Source organism: Suncus etruscus, chromosome 12, assembly GCF_024139225.1.
Source record: "Suncus etruscus isolate mSunEtr1 chromosome 12, mSunEtr1.pri.cur, whole genome shotgun sequence".
Taxonomy (NCBI): domain Eukaryota; kingdom Metazoa; phylum Chordata; class Mammalia; order Eulipotyphla; family Soricidae; genus Suncus; species Suncus etruscus.
In genome coordinates this window covers 1,791,045-1,811,874 of record NC_064859.1, presented here as the reverse complement: position 1 = coordinate 1,811,874, position 20,830 = coordinate 1,791,045, and the positions used below count along the sequence as shown (strand labels likewise).

The 20,830-nt window shown below is 46.0% G+C and overlaps 1 protein-coding gene across 1 annotated transcript in view; it reads left to right on the top strand.

Moving 5' to 3' along the window:
- FKBP9 (FKBP prolyl isomerase 9) overlaps positions 1-20,830 on the top strand; it is an 88,311-nt gene that overhangs the window by 51,034 nt on the left and 16,447 nt on the right. Inside the window, exons 3-8 of the mRNA XM_049785003.1 lie at positions 1,130-1,275; positions 1,903-2,092; positions 3,623-3,768; positions 5,842-6,031; positions 14,070-14,215; positions 20,164-20,350. Of these exons, the coding sequence (XP_049640960.1) occupies positions 1,130-1,275; positions 1,903-2,092; positions 3,623-3,768; positions 5,842-6,031; positions 14,070-14,215; positions 20,164-20,350 (1,005 nt within the window). The remainder of the gene's footprint in view (positions 1-1,129; positions 1,276-1,902; positions 2,093-3,622; positions 3,769-5,841; positions 6,032-14,069; positions 14,216-20,163; positions 20,351-20,830) is intronic.

The following is a 20,830-nucleotide window of genomic DNA, read 5'->3' as shown; positions in this document are numbered from 1 at the left end:
CAAGTGAGAGAAACAGGAAGTAGGGGGAGGGCCACAAATTATGACCCCAATTTTGCTGTAGAAGAGACTGAAGTTTAGAGGTTAAATACTTCCTGTGCTAAACCAAGCTTCCTCTTTAATTAAGAAAATTGGGCTGGGCACACCTGTGTGCTCAAGAGTTTCTTCCTGACTCTGCACTAAAGAATCACTCCTGATTGGGGGGGGTCGGGGGTTGGGAGATGGGGGGCATATGGGATGCTAACAGAATATACTGGTTAGCTGTGTGCGAGGCAAAGCACTATGCTGCCTCTCCAGTCCAAACTTAATGTTTTTATTACTTGCGGCATTGTGATTCACATTACTATCAATTGTAGCATTTCATGTATACAGCATTCTAAGTAATTGCAAAAATTACACAAATTGTAATTACACAAATTACACAAATTGTAATTTTGTGATGGGCCAGGATGTAGGTCAGTGGTCCAGTGCATGCTTCATGTGCAAAGGCCCTGAGTTCAATTTCCATTAAAGAGAACAGAAAAAACTGCACTTAATCTGTGTATCTATAATTTTCTTTTCTTTCTTTATCTTTACATTTGATATTATTGTGATTTTCTTTTAGTTAAAAAAAAATTGGGAATAAATGAAATTAAATTTATTTCAGTGGAAGAATTTGTAAAAAAACAGAACATATTTCTTTTTACCGAATTATACCTGAGTTTAACCTGTCACATAGCTTATCAGCGTGACTGATATCATTATCAAGACTCAACGTGCAAGGGCAGAGTAGTGGCACAAGCGGGAGGGTGTTTGCCTTGCACACGCTAACCTAGGACGAACCGCAGTTCCATCCCCCGGCATCCCATATGGTCCCCCGAGCCTGCCAGGAGCGATTTCTGAGCGCATAGCCAGGAGTGAACCCTGAGCATCACCGGGTGTGGCTCCCAAACCGTTCATATGTAGTGCTGACCCTCCCGGCCTGTAAAGACGTCTCCTGTGTTAGTAGCTGCTCTGCAGCTGCCTTTGTCTTTGCACTACCTACTTTGAACTACCTACTACCTACTACCCTGGATGTGTTTTCTCACTTGATTTCACTCAGGAAAGGATGATTTATGCTCTCTTCCCCCCCTCCCCATTTTTGCATCTTCAGCTATGACAGAGACTCCACTTTCAATGTGTTTGTGGGGAAAGGACAGCTGATCGCTGGGATGGACCAAGCTCTGGTCGGGATGTGTGTGAACGAGAGGCGGTTTGTGACAATCCCTCCCAAGCTCGCCTATGGAAGTGAAGGTGTTGGTAAGTGACCCACCTGCAGAGCAACCAGATCGTTTCCAGACGGTTCAGTTAGACAGAGAATTTTGTGAGCCTTTAAGTGGGAAAAAATGAGAAACAGTTGAGAGTGAGTGGGAGGGGAAGAAAGAGAAAGTGAGAGAGAGAGAAAAAGCAAAAGAGAGAGCTAGACAAGGAGCCGGAGCTATAGCATAGTGGTAGACGTAGGGCGTTTGCCTTGCATGCGCCAGATCCAGGATGGACCTGGTTCGATCCCCAACAGCCCATATGGTCCCCGAGCCTGTCAGGAGCGATTTCTGAGCACAGAGCCAGGCATAACCCCTGAGCATCACCAGGTGTGGCCCCCCCCCCCAAAAAAAAAACAAAACAAAAGAGAGACAGAGACAGAGAAAAGACAGATCGGATTTCATCTTCAATTTAGTTCTTCTCATATAAAAGAAGGTGCAGTGAACATGGGTTTGTTAACTATTGTAGCCCAGAAAAACGGGAAATGCATTTATTTTCTCTCAGACTTTCCTTTTGAAATGTGACGACAGTGATCAGTTTGTTAAGGCCTCTGCTTGGCAGGGTCCCAGGGTTGACTTGTCTGGCTGGAATGACTTGGCTCTTGATGGGACCCCTTTGAATTTCCAGATGGTGTGATCCCCCCGGACTCGGTGCTACATTTTGATGTACTCCTGATCGATATTTGGAACACTGAGGACCAAGTTCAGATTCACACATACTTCAAGCCTCCCAGCTGCCCTCGGACCATCCAGGTGTCGGATTTTGTGCGGTATCACTACAACGGAACCTTCTTGGACGGGACACTCTTCGACTCCAGGTCAGAATTCAGGGAGGAAGCAGGGAGGCCCCCTCTCTCTGCTGCTGCTTCTCAGGCCCAGGGGTAGAGGGTGGTGAGTGGGGAACCAGGAAAGGGCACTGTTTGTCTTCATCAGGTCCTGCTCTTCACTGAGGCTTTGGCTCACTGTTTCACGCACCGGAGTCAAACAATCATCCCTTCTCAGGCTAGAATCGAAGAGCACTGTTCATCTCTATGCATAGTATTTTGAGACCTTATTACCAACAGGTGGGCCCTATCTTCAAATAGGCTTGTAGTGCACCAATGAGGGCATTTGCATCCTGTGCACTCCACGTGGGTCCCCTAATTCACCATGAGTAATTTCTTTTTTTTTTTTAGGTTTTTGCATCACACCCGGAACACTCAGGTTACTCCTCACTCTGCACTCAGAAATCACTCCTGGCAGGCACAGGAGACCATATGGGATGCCGGGATTTGAACCACTGTCTGTCCTGAATTGGCTGCTTGCAAGGCACATGCCCTACTGCTGTGCTATTTCTCCAGCCCCAGCCATGAGTAATTTCTGTGTGCAGACTCATTACTACATTCTGAGCACTGCCCAGTGTGGCCCAGAACAAAACAAACAAATCAAATACAAACAAACAAAAATAAGCTTGTGCATTTTTTGGTGTTTCTGTGAGGAGTTTTCTCAGGTAGTATTCTGAGGACTCGGACCCTTCCTGCTGAAAAGTGCTAAGTGGGCTGGGTGGTTCTTTGCAAAGGCCAAAGGATCCCCCACCAGGATTGGGTCCTGGTGGGGTCTGAGACCACTAGGGCCTCCCTGGCTTTGCCAGTTGTGGGGGGTGTCCTGTGGCGGCTTCTCAGGCAGGATGCAACAAGGGCCTGCAGCTTCAAAACCTATGTACTGGGGGCCGGGCGGTGGCGCTAAAGGTAAGGTGCGCCTGCCTTGCCTGCGCTAGCCTTGGACGGACTGCGGTTCGATCCCCCGGTGTCCCATATGGTCCCCCAAGCCAGGAGCAACTTCTGAGCGCATAGCCAGGAGTAACCCCTGAGCGTTACTGGGTGTGGCCAAAAAAAAAAAAAAAAAAAAAACCTATGTACTTTCTGGATTCGGATTCACGCCTTTTGGGGGCAAAGGGGAAGCTCATTGTGTGCGCAGGCAAGATGCTGGCTGGGGAATAAGATCGCTCAGACTTGGTTCTCACCTAATGTCAGGGTAAAGAACAGCCAGTTCCTGTGACTGACTATGGCTTCACTACAGCCTTTCCTAAACCTGAGGCCTTGGGCTGCTGTCTGAGAGCAAAGATCCAGTGATCTGCTTGTTAAGGCTTCTGCTTGGCAGGGTCCTCAGAGTTGACTAGTCTGGCTGGAATGACTCGGCTTCTTGTTATGACCCCTTTGAATTTCCAGCTGGTGTGATTGCCCCGGACTCAGTGCTACATTTGGATCTCCAGGGATGGAATGGCTTGCTCTGTAGCTGAGCTTAGGCTAATACGGCCTCAGTAACAGAAGCACACTTCGGATTTAACCTCCTCTCTCATTGGTTTTCAGTCATAATCGCATGAAGACATACGACACTTATGTGGGGATTGGTTGGCTGATCCCTGGGATGGATAAAGGGCTGCTGGGGATGTGTGTGGGAGAGAAACGCCTCATCACCATCCCCCCTTTCCTGGCCTACGGCGAGGATGGAGATGGTAAGTACCCATTCTCGGAGCCTTATGTCTGTACTGCCAATGAATCCGGCCTGGTTCACTTGGCCGTGAGAAATGCACCAACCCTGGTATCTAGAATAACGTTGTTCATTTTAGTAGCCATAGCTTCCTCCCAAATAGATTGGCGTTTAAAGTAAAAAGAAACAAACTATTAGATTTTCTTCCTCACATCCTCAAGTATTGATCACCTCTGGCATTCCAGAACCTGCCTCCGACATTTCCACCATTCCTCAAGGGAACGGAGTCAGAGGAGCGGGCTCTGCCAACCAGCCAGTGTGGGCATGCTCTCTGGCACACTTGCTCAGGCCTGTACTGCTGCGAGGTACAATCAATGACAGAGAAGAGCATAAAAATAGGTAGTTTCTCATTGAAGTTCTTTTTCATCAAAGTAATGGACAGAGAGTCATTAATGATACTTGATGTTGGTCTTTGTAGAAAGAGCAAGAGCCCAATAATCTCTACTTGTGTGTTATCGATAAGTCACCATTGTCTGGATCAACCAGAAAAAGTAGCTAGAAAGAGGATAGAAATAGAATAGAAGGGCCTGGGAGCTAGCTTATTACATGTGACAGGTTCATGCTTTGAACCTCCACCTGCAGCTGAATACGGTCCTGTTTAACAAAAAGGAACTTGAAGGCCAGAGGATAGTATAGCAGGTAGCGCTATGGCAAGCATGTAACCAACCCAGGTTCTATCCCCGGGATCCCGTACAGTCCACTGAGCCCTCCAAGTGTGACCCCTGAGTGCAGAACGAGGAGTAACCCCTGGCACTGCCCCCTAAATTAAAAAGAACAAAAACATATGAGAAATGGAATTGATTTGAAGGCTCTCTTACTCTGTAATAGGGGTGCCATTTTGTCCTTTATACTTCATACTATATTGTATTATTTGTATACTCTTCTGATGCAGTTTGAGCATTAAATTGGACTTTTTTCTCTTAAAATGGCTGTTTAAAGAAATAGTATTCTTTGGAACAGTCCTGAGATTTAGAAAGTGTGCCTTGAACTGTCTTTGTGATTTGTGGACAAGTGAATGTCTACTGAGGTGTGTCCTTGGGATCCACCAGGGTGCCTGAAACTCGCCCACAGAGAGCCTAGATTAGGTAGCACAGCCATCTTTCTGGCCATTAGGGCTGGTTTCTTCATCTGTCTGAGGAAGTCCAGCTTCATAGTAAGCCTTGTAGTCCATGTAGGAAACCGTGGAGAGACCACAGGGATAGCCATTTACCCAAGACATAAATGAAGATTCGCTTACTTGGCTGGGCAACTCACAGGCTGGAGCAACAGCACATAGGCCGGGGGCCTTGGAGTTCAAGCACTTTAGGTTCTGATGTCATCTCATTTTCTCCACAGCCTCTAGGGAAAGACATTCCTGGACATTTGTCTCTGGTGTTTGATGTGTTATAGCTGGTTTTCACCCTAAACAAAGATGGCTTCCACTCACTTAACAGGAAATGTTTCTAGATAGGCACTTAGCCTTTACTCCCTTGCCCAGGGGAGTGGTCTCAGTTCGTAATATATACTGCAGTTTAAGCAGTTCTCTCTCCCTCCCTCCCTCCCTCTCTCCTTTCTCTCTCTCTCCCTCCTTCCCTCTCTCCTCTCTCTTCCCCCCTCTCCCCCCTTTCTTTTTCTCCCCCCTCTCTCTCCTCTCAGAAACTAGACCACATGTGCTTCACCCTCAACTTGGTTTGAATTATTTCCTACGGGCAACCCTTGCTTCAGACCCATTCTCCCCAAGATGGGATTTTGGCATGTGGAGCCCTATATGGCCTTCAGTTTCAGAACTTCAGGAATCTGGTTGTTTTTTGTTTGTTTGTTTGTTTGTGTTTTTTTTTGGGGGGGGTTGGGCCACACCCGGCGGTGCTCAGGGGTCACTCCTGGCTGTCTGCTCAGAAATAGCTCCTGGCAGGCACGGGGGACCATATGGGACACCGGAATTCGAACCAACCACCTTAGGTCCTGGATCGGCTGCTTGCAAGGCAAGCACCGCTGTGCTATCTCTTCGGGCCCAGGAATCTGTTCTTAATGTCCTCCCCTTTCCTCCACTGCACTCTAGGGAAAGACATTCCTGGGCAAGCATCTTTGGTGTTTGACGTGGCCTTACTGGACCTCCATAACCCAAAAGATGGCATCTCCATTGAGAATAAGGTGGTGACTGGGGACTGTGAGCGACGCAGTCAGTCTGGGGACTTCCTCAGATACCACTACAACGGTACTCTCCTGGATGGCACGTTCTTCGACTCCAGGTAGGAAAAAACATCTGGCCTTTGCTGCTAAAAACATGGGATACATGTGCCCCTCCACAGGCAGACCATTTGTTATCTGAAGCTTGTCAGAACAGACTAGGATTTATCGTTTTATGTGAAAATCTTTTTTTATTGTTGTTATTATTTGAGATGACATGGTTTATACTATATTACATAATGCACAGCTACCACCAATGTGCCAAGCACTACAGACATACAAACACACAAACAGGCACACACAGACAGACAAACAAACACACACACACACACACACACACACACACACACACACACTATTCCCAGGTCCCTTTCTGTACACCTCATTCCTTTCATTCTCTTCCTGGACATTTGTGTTTTCATTTCCAGTACCCCAAGTCAGCCACTGGCCCTCACAGATGTACTGGATGTACTGGGCTCTACATCTGAACCTACCTGTATGACCCTGGTATGGGAAGTAGTCAGAAGTGATGATCAGGCTCCAGAGTGGGAAAATCCTTGATGCATGAAACCTGGTTCTAATCTTAATGTCTGATAATTCTGGACAATGTTTTATTTCCTTGGCTTTTCTTTTTTTTTTTTTTCCTCTGTATTTAGCACTCTCAAAGGAATTCTGAGAGAGTGCTCGCTTTGGCAGCACATACACTAAAATAGGAATGCTGAGAGAGAGAGGGAGAGAGACAGACAGACAGACAGCCTGGGAAAGACAGAGAGACAGGGCTGTGGCTGAGTGAACTCATCCAGGAAGCAGGTGGGGGCAGCCTTGAGCTCCACCTGGTAGCTGGATCCCAGATGTTGGTCCTGTTCACTGGACTTAGCCTTCAGCTGTGCTGATGGCCTCACTGAATAGTTGGGTCTATGCTCCTCACTCAAATGGCATGTGTTGCTATTGCTTGCAAACCACTCCTTGAGTTTTCTCCGAGTAAACAAGTAGGAGCACCATCTTCCTGTTACTGTGCTGACAGAGGCTTCCGGGTTAGTTAGTCATCCCCAGACATTCCAGAAGGATTTTAATATTGTATTGTATTCGCATGATTCATCCTTCCTCATTCAAGTTTCCCTATATAATTTTCCTAGATTTGGAGACATGAAGTAATAGTCACAAGGTTCAAAATAAAAACAAATGATATGCATTATTGTACCAACCTCACATCTCTTTCTTTTTTCCTCTCTGACTTCCACTCACATCTTATCTAGTTCCTCCAAGTTGGCTGCTTTTAGGACCTTTTATTTATTTATTTATTTATTTATTTATTTATTTATTTATTTATTTATTTATTTTGGTTTTGGGGTCACACCCTGTGGTACTCAGGGGTTCCTCCTGGCTCTACGCTCAGAAATCGCTCCTGGCAGGCTCAGGGGACCATATGGGATGCCAGGATTTGAACCGCCATCCTTCTGCATGCAAGGCAAATGCCCTACCTCCATGCTATCTCCATAGCCCCTTGTTGTTGTATTTTTTTAGCATACCTGGAGGTGTTCATTGACTACTCCTGACTCTGTGCTCAGGGGTTGCTCCTGGCATGCTTTACTGTCCGGGCATTTTTCTAATTCAGATATAAGTAAATAGAAAAGTTACCTGATTTTCTTTGCACTGTAATATGTAGTATCTAAAATTTGGCATCTAGGAGTTTTGCTTTTGCTTTTTATGAGCCACACCTACTGTGCTGGGTATTACTCCTGGTTCTGCATTCAGGGATCATTCCTAGTGGTACCTGGGGGGACTACAAGGCATGCCAGATCAGCTGTATATAATACGAACACCCTTGCTTTTCTTTCTAGCTGTGAAATTTTTTCTTAATGATGGATAGAAAGGAATCTTTTGCTTTTGTTATTTGGGGGCACTTTCTGGCCATGCAAGGGGACCAGGATCCAGTCCTACAGATACTTAGCCTTTCTTTTTCTTTTCTTTTTTTTTTTTTTTTTTCTTTTTTGACACTTAGCCTTTCTGTGGTCTGACAATCCAGTGCTTATACCCGGTCTTGGAACGTAGCAGTGCTGGGGTCTGGAGGGGCCCACCAGTCTCCAGCACTCCAAGGGGCATTGACGGGTGGGACAAAATGGAAGGGTATGACACAGCCCTGGGTGCTGTCTCCTAGCTACTTGTTTGTTTTTTATATCTGCATTGCTGAGGAATGTTTCACTGATTCCATACCACGTTTATGGAACCATTTCCTTATTAGAGGGTTATTTGGGGCTGGGATGGCACCAGAGCCTCATCCATGTGATGCTTGCGTCAGGACACAGAGCTCCTGGCCTGGCTTTGCACTGTTTCTGTTCGTTTGCAGTTATAAGACAACAACAAAGAAAATAGCTTCAGAGAGTCTGTCTGCGTGTTGTTATTACTGTTGCCTATAGGCTTGGGTCTGTCTTTATTCTCTGGAATTACACTTTTGGTTTCCTGAAAGACTGTTTTTCTAGTGATTTCTATCCCTGTTAATAGAACATCACTTTTAGGTTTCAAAGACTTTCCTATTGTAGGGCATTGGGAATAGCCCATCCTAACAGTTTATGACATTCCTTTGTATAGATTTGCCTTCATTGACATTAGTGTTTCTAAACTGGGGTCCCAGAGAATTTCAGGAGGACCACAGGTAAAATGACATATATGGAACAGTGGCACTATCTAAGGGAACCCTGAATTGGGTCCAGAAAACAAGGTCAGAAGGGGTCACAGTTGGAAAAGCTTGAGAAACTTATTTAGGCCATCAATCTCTAGTGTCTGTCACTAAATTGTTTTCTCTCTTTTGACATTTAAGTAAGTAGGGTGGAGTAATGATTTTAATACAGGATTGTGAAATGTAAGATTGTTTCTTTATTGGGGTGTGCTGAGACTTGCTTGGTTGCACAAAGGTAGTCACTGGCAATTTCTTACCAGTCTACATATTCAAAACAGTATATATCAATAGTATTCCCTATTCATAAATTATGTTTTATGTATGTAGAATGTCTGTTTTGTATTCTGCCCTTTCGCACACCTACAAAGCTCATTTTTACTCCTTAACTCTCTCACCCCAACCATCAGTACCCTACATTTACTCTTTAACTTCAGTACTGCACAGCCCTAATCACAGACCAAAGTCATGCATTGGATTTAACAACCCCCAACTATTTCAAAAGACATAAAATGGACACATATGTCTTTTGAATATTTTATGTGTATTTTCTTTGACAGCTATAACTCTTACTAAATATTCTCTTATATAGTGACAATTCTACCCACTTTTTATCTTTTCTTTTCTTTGTGAGCTGTTCAATAAGGAATTTTGGTGAAAGAGTCCCTTAGTTTAATACTTATGATTGAACCATGTCATGGGGATTGTTGGACTTGTTCTTACGGCCCCCATATGCGCCTATAACGCCATGTGGCATTGTTCCTTGTTTGCATAGGCACATTAAAATGGGAAAATATTATATATACAAATAAGTTCTTATCTAATAGAGATTGGAACACACAAATCTTGTAGTGCAATGGGACCTTACACCCTGAACATTGATATAATGACCTGGCACAGGCCTCAGAAGAATGGGCATCCTCCATTCTCCCCTGAACCAAGGAAGCTATCTACGAAACATCCAAGGTTTTTTATAACAACACCTGGAAGCAATCCTCTACCAGGGAAGACCCACCGCTACTCTGACATCGACCTGCTCAAGAGAGACTTCCCTTAATACTTCCCTTAACTTCTAGACTTGACAACAACAACAACCTGCTTACAGGACAGGGCCCTCTGCATTGCCTTTTAATTGTGAGGTGAAACTAGAGGATGCTCCGCACCATCCTTACTACAATGTAGGATATGCGTATTCCAAGATCTTTAATACAGAAACATGATAACAACAACAGAGACTGTGTGAAAAATAAAAGTGTATTGGCACTACAGACAATGACCTGGATTGGGCAAACTAGTTTGTCTGGAGCCTAGAGTTGATCTTATGCTAGGAAACCTCAGGGGTAGGGTCTCCTTGTATTTAGACCAAGGCTTTTCCTTTCATGTCCCTCATATTTTGGTGGGCCTATAAAAACAGTAATTGCCACTCTAACACCGTTTTTACTGTGCTCCTTTGACTCTAATCCTTAAGAAAAACAACCCACTTAAACTTTTGAGGTTAACTGAAACTAATATGCATGTGCATGGAAATGTAAAAAAAGTACTATGCCTGGGCCCGGAGAGATAGCACAGCGGCGTTTGCCTTGCAAGCAGCCGATCCAGGACCAAAGGTGGTTGGTTCGAATCCCGTTGTCCCACATGGTCCCCCGTGCCTGCCAGGAGCTATTTCTGAGCAGACAGCCAGGAGTAACCCTTGAGCACTGTTGGGTGTGGCCCAAAAACCAAAAAAAAAAAAAAAAAAGATATTAACTCCTGGGGCCGGCGAGGTGGCGCTAGAGGTAAGGTGTCTGCCTTGCAAGTGCTAGCCAAGGAAGGACCTTGGTTCGATCCTTCCCCCACCTCCCGCATCCCATATGGTCCCCCCAAGCCAGGGGCAATTTCTGAGCGCTTATCCAGGAGTAACCCCTGAGCATCAAACGGGTGTGGCCTGAAAAACCAAAAAAAAAAAAAAAAAAAGATATTAACTCCTAAAAAATAAAATAAATAAAAGATATTAACTCTTATGTTGGGTTATTTATTGCTGAACACATAGTCAGTCACTTTATGGTTTTGGAATTATTCACAGATAAACTTTTTTATGTATCTAAACAACACACCCACTTTTATTTTTTTACTTCCTTTTACTCTTATTTACATTCTTATTTATTCTTCTTTGGTGACTTAATAATAAAAACTCATTCCTCAAATTTTCCTTAAGCTCTTTTATGTTTACTTTGTTTTTAGAGTATTCTTTGTTAGAATATTTAGAGAAGTATTTCATAGAAGTGAATCAATACAAAGTTATAAGAGGAAATGAAATGATTTTGTATTAATTTTTATTTTCTATTAAAATGATTTTCTATTCTTTCATTCTCACCAACTTGAAGCAAACCTTTCATAGATTCCGTCTATGCTCACAAATGCTCTTAGGTTTAAACCTTTAACCATCTGGCCTTTATTGTTGGTATTCAGCGTGGCAGTCAGCATCTAACTTAATCTTTTTCCAGATGGCTCAGCTATTTTTTCCAACACCCTTTATTGAATACCTATCCTTCCCTAGCGCATCTAAAATGTGATTTTTATTATATCCCAGCTTCTGTTTATGCTTTTGGATCTGTATCCAAAATCTTTTTATAGCGCCACACCCAGCAGGGCTGGAACCCTGCAGAATGTCATCAGAGCTGTACCAGTGGTGTTCGGATGCATGTACTGTGGCCCTTGGGGCCTCACTAGACATCTGGCTGTCAGAGTTGGGGTAACATCAAATTTTCACCCTTTTATCTGGCCACTCTTGGAACAATTTCACCCTGTTAGCTGTAAAACTGTTTTATTTATGTCATAAAAATGGCTTGATCCTTTCATTTATTTTTGCTTGGTTCCTGGTGCCAGTCTGTGTAGTCTTGGCCCCATGCTTCTGGGGCCTCAAGAGCTTTTAGGGTGTGTTCCAAAGCTAGAAGAGAAGGACCATGGAAGGCTTGGGGACTATGTGGGGTGCCGGGATTTGAACCACTGTCTGTCCTAGACGGCTGCATGCAAGGCAGTCCCTACCTCTGTGCTCTCTCTCTGGCTCCTATAGTGTACTTTTAATGGAATCTAGCTCTTCTAGATGCATCTCTGGCCTCTCTTTTCATTTTTCTGTTTTGTTTTTGTTTTTCTTTTGAGTGACACCCAGTAATGCTCAGGGCTCACACCTAGCTCTGCAGTTAAGAATTACTCAGATTAGTGTTCAAGGGACTGTGTGGGGGATCTTGGGATCCAACCCAGGTCAGTTGCATGCAGGGCAAGGCAAATGTCCAACCCACTGTCAGCTTAGTGTACAACCCACTGCACACTCCAGCCTCTATTTTCTTTTTTAAACATCATTTTTGTCCTGCTTAATCTGGTACTGACAGTGTAAAAGGAATCTAATGATAGGACCAGAAAAAAACAGTAGAGTAAGTAGGGCGCTTTATTTGATTGCAGCTAACCTGGGTTTAATTACCGGCACCACATATGGTTCCTGATCACTGCGGGCCGTAGCCCAATCCATCCCATCACCACCACCTCCAACAGGGAATGTGCTAGAAAGTCGGCCTTCTCAGCTGAAGAACGCCCAGTTTTGTCTGTCTTCCGTACGGAAGACCTGAACTTCATAGATTACGAAGTCCTTGTTTAAACTTATTATGAGAACGAGTGCTTGCTGTACCCTTCCCTGTCACTTTCTTGTTCTTGTTCTTTTTTGTTTTTGTTTTTGGGTCACACCCAGCAGCGCTCAGGGGTCACTACTGGCTCCACGCTCAGAAATCACTCTGGCAGACTCGGGACCATATGGGATGTCAGGATTCGAACCTCCGTCCTTCTGCATGCAAGGCAGTGCTTTACCTCCATGCTATCTCTCCAGCCCCTTGTTCTTTTTTGAAGTGACTTTTCAGGTCCGTTTCCTCCCCCCACACATATCACTGGTAAACTGTTTGAAAAGTTATAAGTGGTTTTGTAGGTGTTTGGTCAGCTTCAAAATTCACAGCTTTCCAATCAGAGAACAGGTGCACGCTTCTCTTATTCGCATCTTTTATTCAAGCTGTTGATTTTTCCACACCTCAGCCTCCCAGTCTTCTCCAGTGTCTCCAGGGAGGTCTTTTCTGTCTCCTGTCTTCCCCCTGCTTTTGTCCTATGCCCTGCCTCCACTGTCCGCCACTTTCCTGCAGCCTTGGCTGCCAGTCCTTGCAGGTACCTGTCTCTCCCTCAGCTCCTTCTCTTCCCAGAATACCTCATCAAGGTCGCCTGGCCCATTATTATATTCCTGCATGATGCAGCTGCCTGGATGGGTGCGAGACCCAAAAGGATCTAAGGATGCTCACCTGCCAGCCTGTTTCCTTCCCTGCCCTGAGCCCCTCCTGGCCCACTTCAGGCTTGTCTTCAAGGGACTGGGGGCTGCTGCCCTCAGTTTGGGAGGGGCCAAGAAGAGGCATTCCTGTGTTTTATTAATTGGGGGGAAAGTCACTCGGAGAAGTGCTTGGGGGACCCATGCCCAAAAGTGTTAGGGTGTAGCACTCAGGCATGCCAGGCATGCCTTTGGGCTTTTCCTTGACTTGGGGGCAGGCCCCGAATGTGCCTGCTGGGAGTGCAAGCATCTTTTCTCTGCAGGCTCCAGGAGGTCCAGCAGCCTGTCTCCTCCTTGGCCTGCTTCCACTGGCCTTTTGTCCCAGGCACTCATTCCTTGGCTGTGTTGAGCGAGGTTGTGGCGGACTGCGTGGCTTTTTCCCCAACATCTTTCTGCCACGTGTGCACCGGCTGGTGCGGGCTGTGAGTCACAACCTGGTACTTCAGAGTTCGGTTGAGGATGTGTCCCGTGCAGCTTGAAGATTCCACTCTGGAGTGGTCAAGAGTTGATTTTGGGGGGAATGGATTATGGCTTTCACAGAGACATTACTCTCCTTGGGACTGGATTCCTCCACACAGTGGGATGCTGACACTCGGCACCAGTGGCCCTGGAGAGATCCATGCTTTTGCCAGAGGATACCTTGAGATTAGATACCTGAGATTAGATAGTGTGTCCATCCAGAAGAGAGAGTGCAGTGACATGCTCTCAGTGCACTTTGTGCCCATCATATACTTATTTCCGTGTATGCAACATTTTCCCCTTGATATCCTGGACCTGCCAGCCTGGGACTCATCTTTACTTTTCAGCAACCGGATCATGACGTGGTCCCTTGAGCTTAGCCTGGTGTCCTGGTGGACAGAATCAGTTCCTGAGCTGCCTCGTCAATGCTGTCCCTGAATGTTGGGGCACCGTTTGCTGGCTGTTTCTGTAGTGGCCCTTTACCAGCTCTGAGTAGATCTTGTTGCCATTTCAGGAGCAAGTTTGGATGGGCTCTGTTGATGTGGCTTCCTGTGTCCTGAGCTCTCTGCCCTCTTTGTGACTTCATGGAAAGGGCACTCGAGGGCCCCAGTAACTTCTTTCTTCTTTCCAGCTACTCCCGGAACCGCACCTTCGACACCTACATTGGACAGGGCTACGTGATTGCTGGCATGGATGAAGGCTTGCTCGGGGTGTGCATCGGAGAGAAGCGGAGGATTGTGGTGCCCCCTCACCTGGGCTACGGGGAGGAAGGCAGAGGTGAGCCCCGCTGCTTCCCGAGGGGAGACCACTGCTGGCACAGGACCCCTGACTCAGAGCTATTGCTGAGACTTGAGTGCTCAGTGAGCTCTGGTTTCTGAGGTGAAGTTCTTTCTCCATGATACCCTGGGACCATTTTTGTTTGTTTTAGATTTGGGGCCACACTTGGCAGTGCTCAGGGCTTCTCCTAGCTCTGTACTCTGGGATCATTCCTGGTGGTGTTTGGGCTCACTTGAAAGGCAATTAGTGCCCCAAGATGTCCCTTACCTGCCCTCAGAACCTGCGTCTTGGTCACACTATGTGGTCAAAGGCATTGCAGACATAGATAAGCTGAGGCCACTCATCTGGTCTATGATCCTGGTGTGTCCCAGGATCTGCTGTCCTGGGGGTAGGATTACTGGCAGGGGGAGCAGGAGATTCAAGTGAAAGAAGTGAAGTTTTTGACTGAGAAGGTGGATGAAAGGGCCACAGGTCAGAAAATGAAACTGTCTGAGAAATTGCAAAAGTCAAGGCACAGTCTTCTAGAGTCTCTTATAGGGCCACATCCCCACATTACCTCCACGATGATGTAGCTTTTCAAGCCTCCAAATTTGTGCTTATTTGCGATAGTAATAGGAAACTAATAGGGGTGACCATTCTTTTGGACTTTTCTACTCGAGTGACTCTGTATAAATAAAAGGAAATATATATCTACCCACACTAATAAGATTGGGGTCATCTATATGTATTACTTTATAATTTTTCTTTCTTAGTTTGTTATGGACAACTTATGCCAGTAGCTCTTTTTAGTAACTGCATAGTGTGTATATTTATGCATAGTATATTGCACAGTATCTCAAATCATATTTTCTTTCTTTGACATTTCTTTGTAATTTTTCAAGGGGGGGGGTTTCTCCAAACAATCAGGTTGACTGGGATCTGAGTGAACCGTTAAATGATAGTAGTTTCAGGGGCCAGTGTGGTGGCACTAAAGGTAAGGTGTCTGCCTTGTCAGCGCTAGCCTAGGACGGACCTCGGTTCAATCCCCCGGCGTCCCATATGGTCCCCCAAGCCAGGAACGACTTCTGAGCACATAGCCAGGAGTAACCCCTGAGCGTCACCAGGTGTGGCCCAAAAAACAAAAAACAAACAAACAAACAAAATGATAGTAGTTTCATCGTCACTTAAAATGTCACAGGTCCTAGATGAAGTCACACCTAAAGCCTTTTGAGTCACATAGTTCATAACTTGTTTGTACAGTTGTATGCGGCACAGTTGTTTGTCTGGCATGTAAATCTCTACTCCAGGCCAAATACACACAGAAATAGATACATGCTTTCTGAAAATGCCTGTGGTCCCTTAGGACTAAGACTTCCTGTCTTTGAAGAGATCATATGGATAAAAAAACATGCTTACAATTTTTTTTCTTTTTTTGGCTTTCTATTTAGTATGAGACAAATGTCTGTGAAGAATTCAAGAAGGCGTTGGGAAGCATCTGAGGGCTTCTAATTTTCTGGGCATGAGGTGCTTCATGCGTCATGTTGTTTGGGGGTGCTGCCTTTGGCCTTCCTGGCCTTCTTGCCCAAGACAGAACCACTTAGGCAATGGGTTCCAGGAAATCAAGGACATTTGTTGCTTTTTCCACATTCTGCAGTCCTAGCACCAGAGACTTCAGTATTCAGAAGGAAGAAGCGGCATGCAAGGCTCACGTTGGGCTTCGCAGTCTCCTGTGAGCCTTGAGTTTCCCTGGAGCGTTTTCCTCTGTGTGACTGGTGGAGGCCAGTTCAAGGCCTACTGGCGAGTTTCTGCCTCTACCTATCTGCTGTGTTTAGGGGTGGGTGGAGAATGTGGTTGAGGAGAATTGCTTTCTGGTTGGTTTTCTGTGGCCCAGCTTCCAAATCGCCTTTCAAGCTCTCTTAGCAAAGAAGAAAGTGAAGGAGGCAACTCCTGTTTTACCTACTGCCACAGGAACTTCTCAAGGGCAAGGGGATTCAAACCATGAAAGAGTTCTTTTTTAGATAAGAAGGCCCTGGGGTGTTGAGTCTCTGGAACCAGTGATGGTGCTGAAAGTGGACCCCTCCTCCCTGTGCCGTCCCTTGGACTAGGAGAATGAGTATCTATCTGCTCAGCAGGCCTACTGATGATCAGCTGTGGAGATCCTACTGTATCTGGCTTCTGCTCAGCACTGTCGCTGCTGTGGATTGGTTTTCTTTCAGGATCAAGATCGCTACTTCCATATGAAGCCTTCTTTTCAGTTCCTCCTCTGCCCTTCCTTTCTTAGATTCTTAGCTTTGCCTACCTGTACCTAAGGGGAGACCAGCATCTTAATAAGAGAAAATGTCTTATTTCAGCATCTTCAGCATGGCAAAGGCCTCTCCTTTCCCTCCCCATCTTGTGTTGACCTGTTAACTTCAAGGGCTCGGGCCTGTATCTGAACCTTTAGCCTCCCACCCCTCACCACCCCCAAACCAGTTTTTATTAAAATATATTTGACACAATATTGTACGTATTCAAGGTGCAGCATAGACTTCATGAACTGCACTAGGAGTTACTAGTAACTAGGATTTGCTAGTCTGTCGCGTCCCTTTTTTTGTGGTGAGGATAATTTCCATCTCTTAATATGTTTAATGTTGATAGTGTAAAGTTGTTGGCTAGGATCACTATATGGTGCGTGATATCTGTAGGGCTTATTTATCTGCTAGTTCCAGGTTTGTGCCCTTAAACAACCTCCCCACCCAACCACACCTCTAGGAAATCCTCTTAGTTGGTGCCTTGACAGGTTCAGCTTCTTTTTCAGATTCTTTACAGACGTGATATTGGGCAGTATTTGCCCTCAGCATCATATCCTCGGAGAGCAGCTTGGGCAGTTGGTTTGCATGAAGCTGGCCTGGGTTCAATTACTGGCAACACATACATTCCTAAGCCCCACTAGCACTCACCCCAGAGCACAAAGCCCGGAGACAACCCTGAGCACTGCAAGGGATGGCCCAACAACAAACACTTCTTTTTCTTTTTTGAGGTTCTGAATAGGTTTTGCTTGGAGGTACCAAGGAAGGAGAGAGAGAGAGAGGATAAGAAAGAAATAGTAGAGTCCAAACGCAGAGAGCCCAGGTATACAACCCAGCTTGAAATTAGGAAAGTCTACATCTCAAGAGGGATGATGTGGGAGACATGTGTTTAACACCCTGTTCCCAGACACACTTGTTCCACAAAAATCTGTTTTGAACCTCAAAGACACCCTTTCCCACCAAATAATTCCTCATTCTTCCTCTTCCCACTCTTCTGGGAACCAGCATTTGACTTTCTATCCTATTATATAGGCCTTATCTACCTGGAATCATTCAATATTGGTTCTGATGTGGCTTAATGTTTACAAGGTTCATACTTATTTGAAGCCTGATTATGTGATTGAATAATATCCTATTACTGGGTTGGAATGATAGTACAGTGAGGAGGAAGGACACTTTTCTTGCATGCAGGCTTCCCATATGTTCTAGAGCCTGCCAGGTGTAGCCCTCAAATAAACAAAATAATTGGGTTGCATGTATATGACATACTCTTCAAATTCAAATTGTTAATGGACATTTGGAATGGTTCATGCATTTTGGTTGTTGTGAATTATGTAATAAGCATAAATGTGCAGATAGCTGCTCACCTCTAGCAAATATCTGCATGCTGGATATAACTTGGAGAGATTTTATTTTTTTGCCAAAATATAACTCATCTAACATGAAATTTTCTATTTTAAAGTGTGTAGTATTATCACTGTCTGTTCTCGGATCTCTTATCACTCAATAAAGAAGCTCTAGAGTTGTGGGAATGGGCTGAAGCCCATGTTTCACTCCCAGGAGCCTCGAGTTTGATTCCACTTACCAGTGTCTTTGTGGGTCCCTGCTGGGATCAGCTCCTGGTCATCACTGGGTGTGACAACCCCCCCCCACTTCCAAATAATATACTTCCAACTGGGAGGAGTCCCAAAAGCCCCAAGGAAAGCAGACCCATTCCTGAAAGGAACCCCAACCGAGAATCCCTTACCATCTCACACACACGTGTTGTCAGCAATCATGCTGTCACTGTGGATTTGCCTCTTCTGAAAGATGCTGTCAATGGAATTTCACTGTGTGCTTTTGTGGGAGCTTTATGAGGTGGTCTGTGGGGACCACAAGTTTGTGCTGGATGTGTCAGCGCCCCCCCCCACTTGAGACACATCCCTAGTCCATACTGCAGTGTTTCAAGTTTGCTCCGTATTTGGGTTGAACAGGCAACCAATGTTGTACAGGCACCACTCTGGCTCCCTGTTTCCCCCAAACCTGTGCTGGCTTCCTGCTCCCCTGCTCTCAGCCTTGGGTCTGAGCCGCTTTGTGATCCAGTATCAGTTCTGGAACATCTCCTGCCTATCACGACCCACTCCGGGCGTTGGGGAAACAGAACTTCATGTGTCAACGTGGCCTCTCAAGTTGCCCTGTTAGTCATTTAGAAAAGCTGCAACACTTGTGTCTCAGTTTATACTCCTATAGATTGAGGCTATAGAATTAAAATTCGAATGAGATATAATATTACTTATAAAGCACTTAGATGGGTTCTTGGACTTTGTTTTTTTGTTTTTGTTTTTGTTTTTGTTTTTGGGCCACACCCAGCGGTGCTCAGGGGTCACTCCTGGCTGTCTGCTCAGAAATAGCTCCTGGCAGGCACGGGGGACCATATGGGACACTGGGATTCGAACCAACCACCTTTGGTCCTGGATCGGCTGTTTGCAAGGCAAACACCGCTGTGCTATCTCTCCGGGCCCGGGTTCTTGGACTTTAATAAGCCTGTGTGTGTATTTGAGACAGAGGGGCAGAAGGAGCCACACAGACAGAATTAGCCCCCGCAATAGCCAAGAAATGGGAAAAATGCATAGCAGGGCAGTGGGGGACATGGAGCACAAGTGACTGAGGGTGCCTCGCTTACTGCAGATTCTGTCTATAGATATATTGCATTTTGGAAAAGTTCATTAAGAGTCAGCTATTTTCTTACCTGTAAAACATTAGACAGCTCACCTGTGAGTAGTCCTATTGACAGGGTTTCTCTTCTGCAATTGTTCTAAAATGATCAGCGCAGGGTGTTGAGCTCAGAGTGTCAGCATGTTCGATGTCTCTGGGTTCATGCAATGCCTACTTAGAAGTCATTGCAGGATTCAGTAACGTCCTGCTGGGGGAAATGTAGCTTTGAAAACCACAGACACAGATCCAGTGGGAGAGATAGTGCTTTCAGAGCTGGTCACAGAGAAGTGTGCTGATGACTTTGGAGACCAGCAGGGTGTGTTGAGAAAGTGCTTGTGACCTGTTCACTCGGCCATGAAGTTGGAGATGTGCTATTTTGCCTGCTTTTCACCCAATGAACTTGCTGTTTATTGTTCTTCCTTAAAAAAGGTGCTTGAAAAAAAAAGGTGCTTGAGTGATTTTCTTTTTTGGGGGGGTTCTTTGTTTTGTTTTGTTTCTTTGGGGCCATATCCAATAGGGCTTAGAGCTTCCCCCTGTCTCTGCACTCAGGTTTCTCTCCAGGAGTCCCTAAGAGATCATCTGGTGGATCGAACCCGTTGGCCACATGCAAGGCAGATGCCCGGCCTGCCAGTCTATCGCTATTGTCCCTGGAGTGATTTTCCCTCTTCGATCCTTGTTCTCTCTCTCACCCCCCCGAGAGTGAGCTGAGCTGATGGTGCTTTGGTTTTCCCTTCTCTGTGAGATCCACCACCTGCCTTTCTGGGATGGCAGCCAGTTATTTTGGATTCTGGTCCAGATAGTGTGGAATGACCAGAAGGATGCTGGGCAGCTTTGTGCCTCGGTTTCCCCATCTGTAAAATGAGGGTCCAGGAACTCCTAACAGCTTTCAGCCTTACTTTCTTAGCTAGAGTAGGAGGGCGTTCATATCTGGCACATTGAGTTCCTGTTGGGGGGCCGCTGGTCAGTTGTGTCTGTCTTCCCCTACAGGAAATATCCCTGGCTCTGCAGTACTGGTGTTCGACATCCATGTGATCGACTTCCACAACCCGTCTGACTCCATCAGCGTCACCTCCCACTACAAGCCCCCGGACTGCTCGGTGCTGAGTAAGAAGGGGGATTATCTCAAGTACCACTACAATGCCTCACTCCTGGACGGGACGCTGCTGCTCTCCACGTAAGGGGGGCAGGCATCGGAGGGGGGCACCCTGTGGCTCACATCATCTGAGGATTGTAGTGGCCGAGAGCTTTTAGCACCAGGCCTGGAAGGGCTCGCTGGCCTTAGCATCCCCTGTGAACAGCCTTGTTTTGCTCCTGTCAAAGTGTCTTTCCGAAGAAACAGTCGTAGCTCTTAGAGCTGCTGATTGGGAAAACGAATGGTAGCAGAATCTGCTTGTGACCCTGGGGGTGCCGCCCACCACCCTAGGGCCTGCTTCTGGTCCCCGGGCTGCTGATCACTCCTTGTCTAGACCTCACGTGTCTCTCCTCTTTTGGAGGACTCACACCAGTGCTGCTCAGGGGTTAATCTTGCCTCTGTGCTCAGTGATCACCCCTGGTGGAGCATGAGAAACCATACGGGATGTCAGGACCAAACCCAGGTCAGCCGTGTGCAAAGCAAGAGACCTAACCCACTCTGCTCTCTCTTCATTCCTTGGTG